Here is a 16,644-nt window from a genome sequence, read left to right as displayed (position 1 = left end):
AGCTGACTTCATCCAAGTGTTCAGCTTGTGTAGTCTGAACTTCAAGAACATATTCTTTGTGAGCTCTCATGAAGTCTTATGGGAATAGAACCAGCAAGAAGTAGCGGATCAGACTGTGTCCTTACAACAGAGCATCTCTGTTGAATTCAGGAATGTAAATAGGAAGGAAAGCAAACTCAGTCATTGTGTAAAAAGTTTTGCATTAACCCTTGGCCTCAGCACAGGCAGCAGGAATGGTAGGATCAGTGCTGAAAGGTGATTTTACATTGCAGCAAGATTCTGGATCTGCAGCCAAGCCACAGCTTTGCTTTATTGTAAACTTAGACTGACGTCATGATTCATCTTAATTTAGCTCAAGTGAATTGCAGATAAATTTAAACCCATTGCTGTTATGGGAACTCCTGGGAAGTATGACATGTCTGACTGCTAATTGTTTTAAATATTTCAGCCTTAATCCCTGATGACGTTAGGCAATGCCTAGGTAATTAAGATGGGATCTCTGGTGTCTCATTTGTGCAAAGATGGAGGTGACGTCCATAAAACGTATATGTCTTGTGCCAAGAGACGGAGAGAAAAGGTTGTAAATCGTACAGAGGCTGCACTTAGTATGTGAAATTTTGAAAAATGGCTTGAAATTCAGTAAATGAAATTAAGCGAAGTTTTTCTTACTCAACCATGTTATTATGAGCTATTTTTCTTCCAGACACTTACCCGTAATGATTCCACCATCTGCAACAACCCCTGTCAGCGATGCTGCACTTTTGCCAAGCGTGGCTTCTCAGGAAATCTGGAGGTCACAAGTTCCAGGCTATTCTGGATCAGTCACACGGCACATAAGTCATCGGGCCAACAACTTCAAGAGACATCCAAAAAGGAGAAAACACATCCGCCCTTCGCCGCCGCCACCACCAAATACTCCGTGTCCTATTGATTTGATTGATTTTGAGGATCTCCAACCTCAGAGGTCTTTCCTAGAACTCTTGTTTAACGGGTGCATTCTCTTTGGGCTTGAGTTCAGCTATGCCATGGAAACAGCCTATGTTACCCCTGTGCTGCTTCAGATGGGGCTTCCAGACCAACTGTACGGAATGGTATGGTTCATCAGCCCCATATTAGGTACCTTTTCTTTACACTATTTCTTCCCTTGTTTTTTCCATTACACAGGTGTTTTATATTTTCATTTTCTCTACCTCAGCTGTTAACAAGCATATTCTGTGTGCTTATGAGATTAAGAAGCACTAGCCATAATTTTAGACAACCGAATGGAGAATAATTCTTGCTGTGTCTTGCTTGAAATGGGCCCAGTGTGATCAAAAGGTCTGTTCTTTTAACTGACCTCTTCCATCTTGTGCGAGGGTAAGCTTTGGTTACTCCGTTCCTATATTTAAAAACTAGTAAAAGAGGATCAATGTATCCATTTATGTCCCTATGAAAAAAAGCATACAGAGGCAGTTCCCAAGGATTTGTGAAAAAAGCAGAGTGGGATTGCCTTCTCATGTTTAACTTTCTGAAACAAATGAGGTGTTCCAATGATGAAAGACCATTGACTGCTGCTGTTATGGGCATTGGATTCCATGCCTTAGCATGGAGCCAGGGTTGGGATTGTACCCGTTACTATGGGAAGAACCATAGGATGGGCTATTACCACTTAGAAACTTTGTTCTGCCTGTTCTGCTTGTGGGATGTGCTTCAGAAGAAGAGAGTACATAGGCCCCTACTCATAGGCTGGCCCAGAGTAATATAGGCACTTATCCAGCTTGCATATTTGTTTCTTGCTACCTTCCAAGCTAATGCTACAGGGAATCTCCCATCTAAGATGCAGTAAATGAAATAGCTGGTAAGGAATGGAGTCCTTTACAATGTAAAATTGTTGTACTCTTATTCTTCACCTGATGTCAAACTCTGCTGTATTAATGATGCAGAGTGAACTGCCATGGCAGTGAGCAGCTGCACATTACATTATTCAGTCCTCATCCTGGGAGATGCCAGGAAGTACACTGTGTGTGCACCTGGGTGACTCTTACGGACTAGGGATATCACTATGCTATGGTGTCCTGCCTTTACTTGCCTGTTAAGGTGCCTATTTTGACTCTCCTGTAAAACCGTCTTGTAGAAAAATGCTACTTACTGGTGATTCCTTTTTTCTAGGGTTCTTGTTACAGCCTTTACTGGGGGCCTGGAGTGACAGATGCACATCAAGATTCGGGAGGAGAAGACCTTTCATTCTGGTCTTAGCAGTAGGTGTGTGTTGTAGAAACGATGGACATAACACTTACAAAGTAGAAACATTGTGCATCTCTCTTCTGTGACGTCCCTTTGTGGTACTAGGCTGAATAAAATGCCTCTAAAGTGTTGGGTATTGTGCATCTGAAGAAAGTGGAGAGTGGCGCCGAGGTGATGCTTTGGCAGCCAGAGATCCACGCATAAAAACACCTCTTGTCAGAGTCTGAAGAGAGGATGTTTTGGGGGTCAAGAATGTTTTTCTTTGGCCAAAATCAACTCCAGACATTTGTAAACTTGAACAGTAGAAAAGGGTTTTTTCTATAAGGTATATTTCTATAAGGTATATTCTATAAGCCATGCTCGTTCCCCAGACTGTGGTGATCCGAACAAGAGCAATAGTACTGCTGCAAGACTGTGCAGGTAGCATAATACTTTTAGAGCATAGAGCGATGCAAGTGTTTTTGCTTGTAAGCAGTCGATTGATTGATTTTGTTTTGGTTTTATTCCCAGGAGCGTTGCTTGGGCTCTCACTTATGCTGAATGGCAAAGATATAGGGAGCACCTTGTCTGACACTGCGAATAACCACAAATGGGGGATCATTCTTACAGTCTGTGGTGTTGTCCTCATGGACTTCAGCGCAGATTCAGCAGACAATCCCAGTCATGCCTACATGATGGATGTATGCAGCCCAGTGGATCAAGACAGGGGCCTCAACATCCATGCTTTGTTAGCAGGTATGCTTTCTTGGTGCTTTTTGGGTGACGTGAACCTTAAGTAAACCAGCCCTGCTGTGAGAAAGCAGAGTGCAAGTCACTGGTCTTTTCCTCTATAAGCATAATAACCAAATACCTGGAGAGGTAGCACTAATTAAATTTGAAAACATACTTCTGCTTACTGTAAAAGGCTTTTGTAACTACCAAAAGTCAAGACACAGTCCTGGGTTGTTCATCTGAAGGTCCCTCATGTCATTTGTAACACCTATGGAAACAAAATTATCCCTCAAGGGAGGAGGTTCAGTTTCCTGCAGGTGTGGAAAATGCCTTTTTTAGTTATTCTGTTGGAGGGGAAGTGCATACTGGGTGCTATGATCTCTCATTGCTGTCATCTTCAATTGTTGTACTGCCCTAGTCTAGCTTTCCTATCTATCAGGAGACTGTTTCATGCCTTTGAATGTGTTTGTAAGAAAGAAAAGATAGTTTTGTAAGGCTTTCACCACGTGAATGGAGTGAGACAGGTATCCAGTGCCCTCAGAACTTCGGTGTTCATCAGTAGTAATGCAGTGGCAGTTTTGTACGCTGTCAGCACGTTGCTGATTAAATGAGCTTGCTACGCTTCTGAAGTGATTCGGTCTGTCTTGGACGCAGTTAGATCTGCGTTCCTGTAACTGAGTGGGGAAAATGGATTTTCACTTACTTTCAGGAAAACAGTCTTAGCTGACTGATTGCAGAGCCTTGCCACGAGGCTGGTGGACACTTCTGTTTTATGGACTGAAATAGCTGAAGGTAAAGTGGTTTGTTCTTTGCGAAGAAAGAACTACCATTTTTAATTACTTGTATCATCACTTTTATAGCACTGACCTTTTCCTCCTTTCTGTACTGTTTTTGTACATCCAGACTGTCCTTGTGGCATGGATAACTGTGTTTATTACTGCATTTGAACTGAAAAGGGTTGAGTAGTAAAACAGAAGTAACATGTCAGATTCTACTCACAAATCATTAGACAAATGGTGCTGTGCTGTTACTGACTCCAGGATTGGCTAGGGAAGGTAATCTCAGCTCTGTTTTTCCACCAGGTCTTGGAGGTGGCTTTGGTTATGTTGTTGGAGGAATACACTGGGATAAAACCAGTTTTGGAAAAGCTGTGGGAGGGCAACTTCGCGTCATCTATATCTTCACCTCAGTTATACTGACTATCACTACTGTGCTGACTCTAATTAGCATTCCAGAAAGACCCTTAAGGTCCTTTAGCAGGAAGAAAAAGGTGATGAAGAGTCCAAGTCTTCCTCTCCCTCCTTCTCCACCTTTCTTCTTTGAGGAGGGTGTAAACGAAAACTTTGCTTCTCATAACTCAGCTCACTTACACGCAAGTTTTACGAGTCCCGTTTCTCCCCTCAGCCCACTCACGCCCAAATATGGCAGTTTTGTCAGCAGAGACAATTCCTTGACGGGAATTAATGAGTTTGCATCATCATTTGGGACTTCAAATATTGACAGTGTGCTTATAGACTGTTTTACAGGCGGGCACAGTAGTTACTTAGCACTTCCAGCTAGCTTGCCCAGGCAGCCTGTCAGTGTCAGCTTTCCTCGGGTGCCTGATGGCTGTTACCAAGGAGAAAATGGAGTTCTGGAGCAAGGGGAGAGCAGCATAACGCCGGGGCCTGATGGCGAGGCACTACGGGTGGGTTCACTGGATGCGATAAAGCCACGGTCATCAGGGATCCTGAAAAGACCTCAGACCTTGGCCATTCCAGATATCGTAACAGGACACTGTCCAGAAAACAGCAGAAGAAGAAATGTAACCTTCAGCCAACAGGTAAGGGCAGAAAATCAATGATACGACCATGTAAACCTGAGCATTCATTTAATCTCGTCATATAGTTTCAAATGTGTAGTGCACAAATTCATCATTAAAGACTGCTCATGACAGTTTGCTCATAAAAGTCCTAATGGGAACAGCATACCTGCTATGACTTTATTGGTAGAATAGTGGGTAGGATGTGAATTATGACTGGCAGTCTGTCAACTGCCTTTGTTAAGATGGCAGAAATGAGAGCGTTTCGCTCTCACTGGGCCACGTGTGAAAGTTAGGCCGGTATTTTTAGCCCCGCTTCACCACCCAGGGAGCTACCACATGAGAGCAGAAAAAGACACATTTTTATTGAGCCTGTATCTTCCCTTTCCACAGAATTACCCGCAAGATAGGGCCAGGGATAGGATTCTCCCATGAGCTTCTCCTTATGGCAGTCATTACATCTGGTTCCATCAGGGAGGTGAGGTTTCCCTTACCCAGGGATAAGACTCTGACCTCATCTCCCACTGTTGGTGATAACTTGGAATGTCTGAGACCTCTGTATGCTGGCCAATTTTTTTATGATCCAAGATGAGGTAAACTGTCCTCTGTTTTTTGGTTTGTTTTTTTTGGGGGGAGGTGTGGGGGGGTTTTTTGTTTGTTTGTTGCTGTTGCTGTACTTTGACTCAGTTTATGAGAGCAGACTTCGTTAGGGCAAGGATTTTACATGCTGTGCATGCGGAAATCGAGCATCAAGGTTAGCAGGCAATGAGAATGTGTTTCCATTAAAACCAACCTCTTCTTACTCAACGTCTCTAAAACTTCAGGAACCAAGTTCACCTGAATGTGGGTACAGCTCCTATTAAATGCAATGGAATTTATGCCTTCCCTACGCTAGCATCTGTATGTGGTTGCCAAATACCCTAGAGAAGTGAAGAGTACCATTTCAAGTATACTGAAAGCTGCAGCGCAGCGCTGTCATTTAACGCTTGTTCCGAGGGTGAACTTACAGTTTAGCTAAATACACTGTTCTTAATCTCTAGTTCAACATACTGCAGCAGCAGAGTTTAACTTTCAGATGATGCAGATAGGTGTGTAATATTGCATAGGTTTGCTCAGAGGATGCTTACGTCTGTCTTACTGTGTTTGTTGACCTGTGAGTTTTTCTGATGCAGGTTGCTAATATCTTGTTGAATGGTGTTAAGTATGAGAGCGAGCTGAATGGATCAGGCGAGACCTCTGAGCAACCACTGTCTGTGAAACTGCTTTGTTCGACCATCTGCCGGATGCCCAAGGCTCTTCGTAACCTCTGCATCAACCACTTCCTAGGTATTTAGAAAGTGCTGTCTTGCTTTCACCATGAAGTAGTTTACCTCGTGTGAATGCTTTTAAATATTTAGCTATTGCTGTAATGGCTGCTAACTAGAGAGAACATGATTTGTTCCGTATGCACTCACCAATAAGGTGCTTTCTGGTATTTAGTTTCTTAGAACACTGAGAAAGGTAAAAAACTCAAAAACCCAACAAAATAGTAAAGCCTATGTTCCTAGAAAGGGAATAACAATGGCCTAAATCAGCGCGTCTGTTAAATTGAATGTTTACACTGGGATGAGAAACACTGATGAACCGAGAACTTGAAACCCTCAACTCTTTTTTTTTTTTTTTTTTTTTTTTTTTTTTTTTAATGCTCTGAAACTGGCAGTATCGAGCAGAAAGGCAAGATCATTTGTATTTCCCTGCTTACACCTGCGACTGGTGTTCACTTCCCTCCCTTTGACAGCATGTGTATAAGGGTCCCAGAACAGGCCGTGAGGTGCGAACGCAACACTGTAGGAGTGCCCGTAACCAGTGCACTGTTACCTCTACTCTTAACAGTGCGTGGCTGATGGTTAGGAGGGGCTTGCAAGCAATACAGTTTACACAAATTGGACAGAAGGTAACAGGTAGTTAATACTCATTGGCTGTGAAAGGAAATAAGAGATTGCCTGCATCAGTGGCCCTGACGCCGGTTTGTGAGTAGTTTTTAACTGTGTCGGAGGTGCTCGAGAGACTGCAACCATGACATAAGAAGCATTTCTTCCAGTTCTATGTAGGAGGACAACAGCAGCTTGAAAGGACTATGTGATGAGCCACTCCATGAAACTGAGTGTTGTGTCCTGTCAAAACCTGAAGGCAGCTCAGACTGCTGTAATCTGTTTTTCTGTCTTGCTAAACAAGTGTTCTGTGGCCTGCAGTCAGCCTCTAGGATTCCACTTAGGAATTCAAAGGATAAGTCTTGGTCTATGACGAACATTGTACCACAATGCACGGCGAATAGCAGTCGCAGATAAACATGGCTGAACGTTACGTAAAACTCACATTGCACAGCCTGTCTTCAAGTGTGATTGGTACTAGGGCTCATAGCATCCATGTAAGTTCATGAGGGGAAACAGGTACTCTGCACTCTTAAAGGATTACTTCTGGCTTCTTTCAGGATGGCTTTCGTTTGAGGGGATGTTACTCTTCTATACTGACTTCATGGGAGAAGTAGTGTTTCAAGGGGATCCGAAAGCGCCTCACAGCTCAGATGAGTATCAGAAGTACAACGCTGGGGTCACCATGGGCTGCTGGGGAATGTGCATCTATGCATTCAGTGCTGCTTTCTATTCAGGTACTTAGTAGAGCCATCTTAGCCACTGCTGTGAGAAAGATGCACCCGCTCCTCGAGTGGTGTTTCTGCAACAAGTAGTCCAGCATTTATGTTGCACATAGCCTACCACATGGCATGAGTGCTGAAGCAGAGTGTTCTTTTTCATTGTGTTATCTCTGCTAGTTAGCTTGACCTGCACTGACAGCAGATGAGGTCAGCAGTCCAGCGAGAACACATCTCTCAGTATATAGTTCCTTTCACAAGTGATGTTTTCAATGTACATTGAATCTAGAAATAAACACAGCCACAACAGGCACAGTTCTGGCACAGCAGCACTCAGTGCTGGTGTGCCCCCAGCAGAGCGCCCGGTGTCACGCACCACCCGAGCACCTTGTCATGTGTCATGTCGCCCCTCAAACAGTTCCCATTTACCCCCCGGGACAGAGCCACTGCCAGGCTTCAGCTCTGCCAGGCCCTCCACACAGGTAGGGCAGCAAGGCTGTGTTGTGGCAATGGGGTTTGGAAGGGGTCCTTGGCACTCATGTGCAAGCCATCAGTTACTCAAAGCATAACAGTTGCTGCTGAGATGTGGCTGTGTAACAGCTGGGCTGTGGGGCCTGAAGGTGAATCCCTTGGGTCCCTTGCTGACTGGCTAGCAGCAGGGAGGGCCACAGTTCACCCTGAATGCCATGCCGTTGTCTTGCAGCCCTGCTGGAGAAGCTGGAGGAGCGGTTCAGCACACGGACGCTGTATTTTGTGGCATATTTGGCCTTCGGGCTGGGCACAGGGCTGGCCACGCTCTCCAGAAACATCTATGTGGTACTGTCACTGTGCGCTACCTACGGCATCCTCTTTGCCACGCTCTGCACGCTGCCCTACTCCCTGCTCTGCGACTACTACCAGAGCCATGAGGTGAGCCTCGGGCTGGGGAGGGGAGAGGGTGTCCTGCCGCGCCCCCTTACGCTGTGTCCCCCACAGTTCGTAGGCTCACAGGCGGAGGGCACGCGGCGTGGGATGGGCGTTGACATCTCCCTGCTGAGCTGCCAGTACTTCTTGGCGCAGATCCTCGTGGCCTTGGCCATGGGGCCGCTGACAGCGGCTGTGGGCAGCGCCAGTGGTGCCATGTACTTCGCCAGCCTGGTGTCCTTCCTGGGCTGTCTCTTCTCCTCCCTCTGCGTCACCTATGAGTCGCCGCCCAGCGAGGAGGTGCCACCCGCCGAGGAGCAGCGCCCGCTCTTGCCCCGTGCACGGAACGAATAAGTGGGAGAAAGCCACCACAGCCTCTACTGCCTCATTGCATCGCCCTCGGCCTCCCCATCACGGTGCGGTGGGCTCATGCGCCTCTGGGACGGCAGCGGAGGACATGGTGAACGGCAGGAAGGTCTGCGCTGTCTTCGCTGAGCTTTTCCCTGCCCGCGGGCAGGGGCAAGTCAGTGGCGCCTGGCACTGCTCATCCTTCCCCTGAGGTGGCAAAGGCCCATCTGTGCCCCTGGGGTGACAGCAACAGGAAGCGGTGATGTCAGCGTGGGGCCATTCCCTCCAGCTGCCCCGCGGTGCCATCATTCCCGGGGAGACGAGTGGCAATGTCCAGCTTGAGGCATGGGACCTGGAAGTCGGTTGCCCAGGCAGGGTGACAGCGAACTGCAGGGCTGCACGTGCTGCTGCGGGCACCGCCACTGCGGGAGTGCTGGGGCCACAGTGCTCCACCAGCTTCATTGGTCAGAAGGTGCCATCACACAGCCCTGCTGAGCGGCCCAGTCCTCAGTTGCCGAGGGCAGCGGTGACTCCTGTGAGGCCTTGGGGAGCGACAAGGCCATCCTGCAAGTTCCATCCTCTGCCCATGGTAGGCCTGGCTCTGGGGGGTGTGTTTCAAAACTCTGGGAAGGCTGAGCGTGACTGGTCTTGCTCAGGTGGCGTAAGTACTCTGTCAAGCACCATAGCCAGTCTCCTGGGTGCGCAGAGCTCCCACCAGCAGAATTGCTCCAAGGAGCTGCTGTGGGGTGAAACCACAGTGGCCTGGCTCCCAAACCCTGCCCTGTAGGTTCTGGCTGTGATCCATGGTGATGGTTGCCAATACATGCATATTTCCTTCCATGTTAGACTTTTAACTAAGACTACAAGGGCTTGTGATGACTTAGCAGGAGGACGGACAGTTGTCTGTAACCCAGCCTTGGGGAGAAGGGTCTCTTTGCATCAACTTCCTTGGGTAGAAGCTTGCTCTTGAGTTGAAAATTTAAGAAGAATCATTTGTGTGAAAGTCTGCAGCACATCATCCTTGTTTTTCATACAGTTGTACTTTGTGGCATTTTGAAATCTGCATGGGGATTGGTGATTAAGTACTTGTCAGCTAGAGCTGCATCTTCCATATCTCACTTAAACTAGTAAAAGGGCTTTGTCATTATCTATGAGAATTCTTAATTATTCTGGTTTTGGAAGGTGGTGAATGTGTGAGATCTCTTAAAAATTCCAGTTAAGCCCAGGAGTCTTTTAGGTCTTGAGAGCAAAGATGAAAATGGAAATAAAGTTAAAACTAGGATTTCTGTCAGCCTGCCTCTGTTATTTGGGTAGGCAGCCAAGGTTTACCAAAGCTGATGGGCATTTGGGTGTTTACCTGTGTCGTGCATTGCATCCCTGTAGAGGTTATTTTTGCTCACCTGGTCTTTAGGTCCAGAAAAAGGATTTTCTCTGGAGGGTCACTACTTTTAAATGAGCTGTACTTGAATGTTCACCCAGGTTTAATCTGATGCTTGATGCCAAGATGAGTAACCTGTGTAATCTTTAGCTGTTATGGTTTACTATACTCCAATGCTGAAAGCATAATGCACGACCTGTGAAAGGTTCTTGTAAGAACCTCTCATTTTTATCATCTATCCCTGAGTGTTACTGGTTTTTTACTCGAGAAGCAAGTTTCATGATACTCGGTATTTAGTTAAGTGGAGGAGCACTACTGAAGTTACAAAGTCAAGCACTCAGAGGTAAAAGACAGTCAGATTGATGAGTCTATTCATCTTTCTTTTCTTTCTTTGGGCTTACATAGTGTCATATCTGCAGGAATGTCTGTGACATGCCGTTTCCTTGATCCGGGGGCAGTTGTCTCCAAGAATGCTCAGGATGAAGCTGAAACAAAATAGCATGAGAAACTGGTACATTGGCGCTTCTGATTTCTGACAATCTAAAGACTTGCCTTTTGAGAAATTTTCTTTTCTTATTCATCTGCTGTATAACCTTAATTTCTCTTCCTTATCTTACCGATCTTTTCAACTCAAAAATGTTTTTTTTTGTCCCACTAGCTAATGCAGTACTGGTTCTTAGAATGCTTTCTCCTCTTAAGTTTTTTAGCCAGTATTATTGCACTAAATGCATCAGGAGCACTTTCCTTTTTCTAGGTAGCTGGAGTTGCAGATCATTTTGTTGTAAGCAAGGTTCTCCAAAAGAGTCACAGAATTGATGAAATCAATGTATCTGATGGTAATCTTTGTCTCTGCTTCCATCTGTAAATAATATTATGAAATGTATTTATATAGTTATAGAACTATTGCTATGCCCCTATGCACTGCCTAATAGAATATATATTACATTTTCTATTTTATGGGATATGGCCTTTATTTTCCGTATGTATTTATGTAGTGTTTACATACATAGTACTTTTAAGTCAGCATCAATGTATGTTAATTTGGGGCTTTGAGCACTACTGGTGGTGTCTGGAAAAAATCCATGCAGAGTTGGAAGTTGCACCAAATCCATAGAAATAACTTAAAAAGAGGCATTGCTTACTTGCTTATTCTTTGACATACATTTTGTTTTTTACAGAAATTACTGTATGTGGTCACTGTTGAACTGTGAGCTGCAAAGTGATGTTTACCTTTTGGAATCCAAATGCTTCAAATATTCAGTCTAAATCTGCGAGCTGCTGTTTAGAAGTAAGATGCATGAGTTTAGGCAGGAATGTGATTTTATCTTATGCTGTAGTTTAATCTCTTCAGCGGTGCCCAAAGGTTAATTTTGATTAAGTCCTTATCATTAAAGGTTGCTTGATGGCAGTTATTTGTGGATGTTCATAAATGTAGTTATAGCATCTGTACAGAAGTAGGGAAAACGGGGAGAGGGATGGAGAAAGCACCTAATCAATTGTGTCATGTTTGTAATTAAGCTGGCTGTAACCATTTCAGCGTGTGTCTGCAGTTCACTTGACCTCTGCTGTGTCTCTCAGAAAAGACAACCTACCATTTTTGGAACTTCTGCTGTATCTTTGAATGAAGAAAATAAGCCTTTTCAAGAATCAAATCAAATAAACATGCATGACTTTTATATTAAAAAAAGGAAAATTACTGTGGGAACTATTTGAAGAGAGTTGTCTAGACATTTTCTACTAATGAGTACTTAGTCATCTTGTACTCTATAGGACATGTACTTTATTTTATTAAAAAAAGATGTCTTCGGGTAAAAGGTGGCTTTCTTAATGTATGTTCTTCCTCCCTCAGACTGGAATACAGCCTTAGTGAGAGACTTTTAGATGCCATTACCATAACAACACCCAATGGATTGCAGTAAACATCTTGAGACTTCTACAACTACTAGAGCTGAAATGCCAAGGGAAATCTTCGCTCCATTAAATTTATATACATTTACATTTTCTATACCTCTGGTTGTTAAGACATAATGATTCATTTAGCCTAGCTTTTCTGCTGGGAAGGTTTTTGTTGATGTTTACTAAGGAAAGGACTGCAACAACTTTCCATTGCTGTTCCGCTGCCCCAGGCTGCTGCTTCTGTAGCAGGGTCAGTGGAAGTGAAGGTGCTAGTTAAAGTGGGCCTGCATTTAGGGTGGCAGATTTCAGGCTGCAACGCCCAAGACAACAGAAAAGCTGTGGGGCAGCAGCACCAGGGCAGACTAGAGGTCTTTCACTAGAATCCTTAGTTTTCTTGGTGGTGCCGTCCATGCTGTCTCCTAACAGGTTTGAAGGTTCTGGGAAGACACTGTTCTACACTGCATAAGGAGTTTTTCATGTTAAAAGCCTTGCCAGCGTGCTCACTCTCTCTCACGTGTTCTGTGCAGAAATGGTAAATGCATGGGATAATGCGAATTTTTGTGTATGCAGCTTGTTGCCTAATGTCCCCACCCACAGTGGTAGGCAAGGAGTTTTACTTTAGATCTGAAAGGCAACAGCATAATTCGATACCCAAATAGCACTAATAGTTAACAGTAAACAAAAGGTGAGACTGCTTCATCAGCTTGACAGGTGTATGGAAAATGGAAGTATTCCAGGAGCAGGAAGCAAGCAGGCAATGAGTAATGTTAATCAGATGAAATTCAAATGCCAAATATGCATGGAGTGGCAGTCTGTGGACTGAGGAGCAGTCTGCAATGGGGATGATGAAGTATTTGCCACATATATAAGCTGTTTATAAGCTTTTCTGTTTTTGCTTTTTCTAGGACCCAGTGATATCTTTCTCGAACAAAGGATAACAAATTTCCACAGCCAATGGGACAGCCAACAGAGGAAATTTCAACGTCAGAGCAGAAATGAAGATTTTGGGTTGTGTGAGTACAGTGATAAGTAAGCTTGCGAGAGCTACTTAAACAATGAGGAATTTAACAATATTGCTATCAAATGCTATGAAGAATTACTAAACTCGAGATTCAAGCTTCATCTGTAGCTTTCTTCAAGCCTAGCTTTTTGCTGTGCGTCAGCCTGATGATACTCTACCCTGCTTCTGGCTTATAGAATCATAGAATCATTTAGGTTGGAAAAGACCCTTGGAATCATCGAGTCCAACCATCAGCTCCACTCTACAAAGTTCTCCCTTACGCCATATCCCTTAACACCACATCTAAACGAGTCTTAAACACATCCAGGGATGGTGACTCCACCACCTCCCTGGGCAGCCTGTTCCAGTGTCTAACCACTCCTTCTGTGAAGAATTTTTTCCTAATGTCCAGCCTAAACCTACCCTGTTGCAGCTTGAACCCATTCCCTCTTGTTCTATCAACAAGATACTCTATTATGGTCAGTCCTTATATGCAATTATTTTTTTAAGCCCACACAACTTCTGGGGTAAGAGGGGAAAGTGACAATATAGCTGAGTAAGTTTAATAGCTTCCTCCTACCAAGAAGGGAAAATTCTTGCTCCTTTTGCCCTAGAGAGAGTTAGTGCAGTGTCTACAGTAACATACACCCTTGAACCTAGATCCCTGTGCGTTACATTCCTACGTACAGACCCCTTAAGCAACAGGTCACCATGGCTCCAAAGAAAGGTATCAACTAATCTTTTAAAAGGCAGGTTCAGCTCAAAGTGTAAATGGTGTTCAGTGCTCGTAGCTAACAGCTACTGGTTTTCTCTAGCAAACTCCAGGAGGCCGCAGCCGTACACATTTTCTGGCACTGCACATCTCGCCATTTGCAAGATACTAGAATTGCTCATTGTAATTTGTTTGCAGCCTTCACCCACTGACAGCATCAGAGCAGCTATCTGAGAATTATGCTATATAAACTCAGTGTGCCTTTTTTTAAATTCTTTTTTTAAAAAGCTTGGGCTGTCCCATAGTGGTGCACAGCAGTCTGCATCCATGCAGAAAAATCCACTGCTTCTGTGGCAGGCTGAGTGTACTGTGGTCCAGAGGCTGTGCGTTGTTGCACAAACTATTCTGATCTACACGCAACAATTTAGGAACCCTGACAAAGTCATTCTTTCAGTCCCCAAGGAGAAACAAACCCACTGCTTGCATGGACAATGAAGAGGGAGTTAGGTGAGGAGAACACACTTTTCTTTTTCTTTAAGTCCCCTCCAGTCAATCGCATGTTTCAGTGTAGCAGATGCCTCAGCCAGGGGACTTAAGAAAACAGGCAGGGCAAGAGACGTGCTGAGAGGAGCCACTGTGGAAAGCATGACTCTGCTCTCAGTACTTCATTTATTTACCTGGTGTTACTACTGTGCCTTGCAACAGCAGCGTCGGATGCTAATGGTCGGTCACCCTGTTGCTTTACAGAGTATCCCCGTAGCTGTTCAGGATTCAAAAGGACATGAAAGCAACTACTTTACTGCCTTGTGTATGATTGTGGGATCCTTCATTTAGTAACACAGTAGTAATTTTTTTTTAATAGGAAAAAAGCCAGGCCTCCGTGAAACTGGCTCAAAAGAAACCTTCCAGAGCAACCTTCTTGTGTTTGAAGCGGAAAGCTCCTGAAAGGGAAAGCTGTGTGGTACCTTTAGATGACAATAGGAAGAACTGTGCAGATGCAAACCTTTACCTCTGAAGCAATAAAATCTAGAGTAAGCCACAGAGGAACTTCCTAGAAACCCTGTACCAGAGTACAGTCATCATTTTATATAAAATGTGACTCCAAACATATCAAATATATGGAAGAAGGGGAAGGTATGAGAAACGCAATACCACCTTTCACAGCCTCATCCACTTCAAAGGATAGTTTTAATCATCTACTCTAATCTTTCATCCATAAGCGGAAATAAATACAGCTGTTCTCAGTACTGTGATTTTTTTTAAAAGCAAGCGAAACCCTTTCTTAGAGTGTTTTGTCTCTTCTTCCTCTATTGGGGCAGTTATGCTACAAGCCTTATTGGGATGCAAAACTGAAAACTTGTCTTTACCTGACCTTTGTAGAATCATGTTGTGAGAGTTGTGCCAAAGGAAACCCCAAAAAGCAAGAGGTGTCACTAACATAGCACAGAGATTTCAGTGGGTTTCTTGCATCTTGGGATAGGGTCAAATATGCGATGAAGTAGTAAGACTCATATCTCGCTTCATGCAAACCCCACTCTCCCTTTACCAGAGCCTGAAATCTTCTGCTTGTAAATTAACAGAGAGGCCCAGAAACTCTCTGGAGAAACTAAACAGAAACACTGTCTACAGAGAAATAGCTGCAGTCTCATTTGCATTTGTGTGTGCCAGGTCTCTTCTGGACCACTGGACTGTCCCGTCACAGTAAATCAGAGGCAGGAGTTGAAACACTGGACGGCTGCAGCAGGCAAATGGAAGCTGGCAGCAGTCATGCCGTTGCTGCAGAAAGCCATAGGCTAGGGTTAATAACGTGCCTTTAAAAAGCCGTAAATGCCTCCTGGAATGGTTCCGCACATACATTATAGTAGAAAAACCCCTTTTAGATTTGCTGCACCAAATTTGGCAGCAACAGTAAACTTTTCAGAGCCGAGCCAGGAGAGAGCAGCGCGTGGACAGTGCAGAGTGTGCAAACGACCCTTTAATGCCTCCAGGTGCGCCGACGGGGCAGGGTGCAGCCCTGGGCCGCCGCTCGCCGGCCCCTCGCCCGGGGCGTCTCAGGGCGCGTCGCCGGGCCCAGCCGGGCCGTCCGCTGGGGGCGCCGCGGCCTCCTGCGCCCGCCGCCGCAGCCTCTCGGCGCCGGTTACCGTCATGGGGTGGAGCGGCAGGAACCCCGCCAGACCTGCGGGAAGAGGCAGTGAGCCGCGGCGGGCCGCCCCGGAGCCCGGTCCCCGCCCCCGCCCCGACCCCCGCCTACCCAGGAGCTTCTCAGCGGGGCGGGAGAGCTGCGCGCCGCAGCCCAGCCAGTGGCGCAGCCGCTCCAGGTTGAGCCCCGCCACCCGCTCGCCGTGGGCGTTGGGCAGCGGGTCGAGGCAGCCCAGCTGCTCCAGGTACTTCCCGTCGCGGGCGCGCCGGCTGTGCGCCGCCACGATGCGGAAGAAGGGCCGGTTGGTGCAGCCTCCCAGGGCGAAGCGGATCACGACGTGCCCGCCGCGGTAACCCCTCAGGAGGCGGCTGCCTGCGAAGAGAGCGCGGGGCGGTCAGGGGCCGGCCGGGCCGCGCCGGGCCCCCCGGGCCGCGTCCGCGCGCACTCACCGAGCTGCACCATGGCGGCGGCCGGGCCCTCGCTGCGTCGCGGCGCGATGACGGCGGGGGCGGGGTGGCGCCGGCGGGGCGGTTCCGCCCGCTGACTCTGCCCGGACCCTGCGAGCGGGGCCCGGCCGGAGCGGCGGCGGCCCGGTGGAGGCGGTGTGTTTTTGGACGCCTGTCTCTGTCTCTCTCGGCCCCGACTCTTTAATTCCTCCCGCTGTGCAGGCCGTCGCAATCTTTTTTTCTTCTCCATCGCTATCTGCCTGTCCCTATTTTTTATATTTTTCCCGTTCTGCCCTCCAGCCTGTCACTGTGTTTTCCGTTCTCCATCTCTCTGTATGGCGTTCGGTCCCTACTTTTTAAAATACCCCCCCGTGTATTGTAGCCCAACGTGTTTTTTACAGTCTCTATCTGGCCTCCAGTCACTATTTTTTAGGGCCTCTATCTCTGCCCTGTAACC

The 16,644-nt window shown here is 46.2% G+C and overlaps 2 protein-coding genes across 31 annotated transcripts in view; one reads left to right on the top strand and one right to left on the bottom strand.

Annotated features, from left to right (window-relative positions):
• The window catches only part of SLC45A1 (solute carrier family 45 member 1), a 75,275-nt gene extending 59,871 nt beyond the window's left edge, over positions 1-15,404 (top strand). For 26 of the 30 annotated variants that reach the window (XM_054222142.1, XM_054222137.1, XM_054222138.1 and 23 more), the window contains 8 exons: positions 704-1,116; positions 2,149-2,241; positions 2,734-2,958; positions 4,017-4,756; positions 5,908-6,061; positions 7,206-7,382; positions 8,068-8,273; positions 8,340-15,404. In XM_054222142.1, the coding sequence (XP_054078117.1) occupies positions 704-1,116; positions 2,149-2,241; positions 2,734-2,958; positions 4,017-4,756; positions 5,908-6,061; positions 7,206-7,382; positions 8,068-8,273; positions 8,340-8,621 (2,290 nt within the window). In that variant the 3' untranslated portion in view covers positions 8,622-15,404. The remainder of the gene's footprint in view (positions 1-703; positions 1,117-2,148; positions 2,242-2,733; positions 2,959-4,016; positions 4,757-5,907; positions 6,062-7,205; positions 7,383-8,067; positions 8,274-8,339) is intronic. The other 4 variants (XR_008469472.1, XR_008469470.1, XR_008469471.1 and 1 more) reach the window with 4 other exon arrangements.
• A 154-nt stretch (positions 15,405-15,558) lies between these two features.
• On the bottom strand, positions 15,559-16,252 carry MRPS16 (mitochondrial ribosomal protein S16). Its single transcript, XM_054222158.1, has 3 exons — positions 16,191-16,252; positions 15,853-16,113; positions 15,559-15,777 (listed from the first exon to the last, which is right to left on the bottom strand). The coding sequence occupies exons 1-3, from the start codon at positions 16,201-16,203 to the stop codon at positions 15,653-15,655; spliced, it is 399 nt and encodes a 132-aa protein (XP_054078133.1). The 5' UTR covers positions 16,204-16,252; the 3' UTR covers positions 15,559-15,652.
• Between the last annotated feature and the right edge of the window lie 392 nt (positions 16,253-16,644).

Source organism: Rissa tridactyla, chromosome 16 (assembly GCF_028500815.1).
Source record: "Rissa tridactyla isolate bRisTri1 chromosome 16, bRisTri1.patW.cur.20221130, whole genome shotgun sequence".
Lineage (NCBI taxonomy): Eukaryota > Metazoa > Chordata > Aves > Charadriiformes > Laridae > Rissa > Rissa tridactyla.
This window is presented reverse-complemented; position numbering and strand designations above follow the sequence as displayed.

Bases quoted from the DNA above. Each gene is read 5' to 3' on its own strand.
- MRPS16 (XM_054222158.1), bottom strand. The intron at 15,778-15,852 runs GTAGGCGGGGGT...CTCTTCCCGCAG, and splicing joins CCCCGCTGAGAAGCTCCTGG to GTCTGGCGGGGTTCCTGCCG.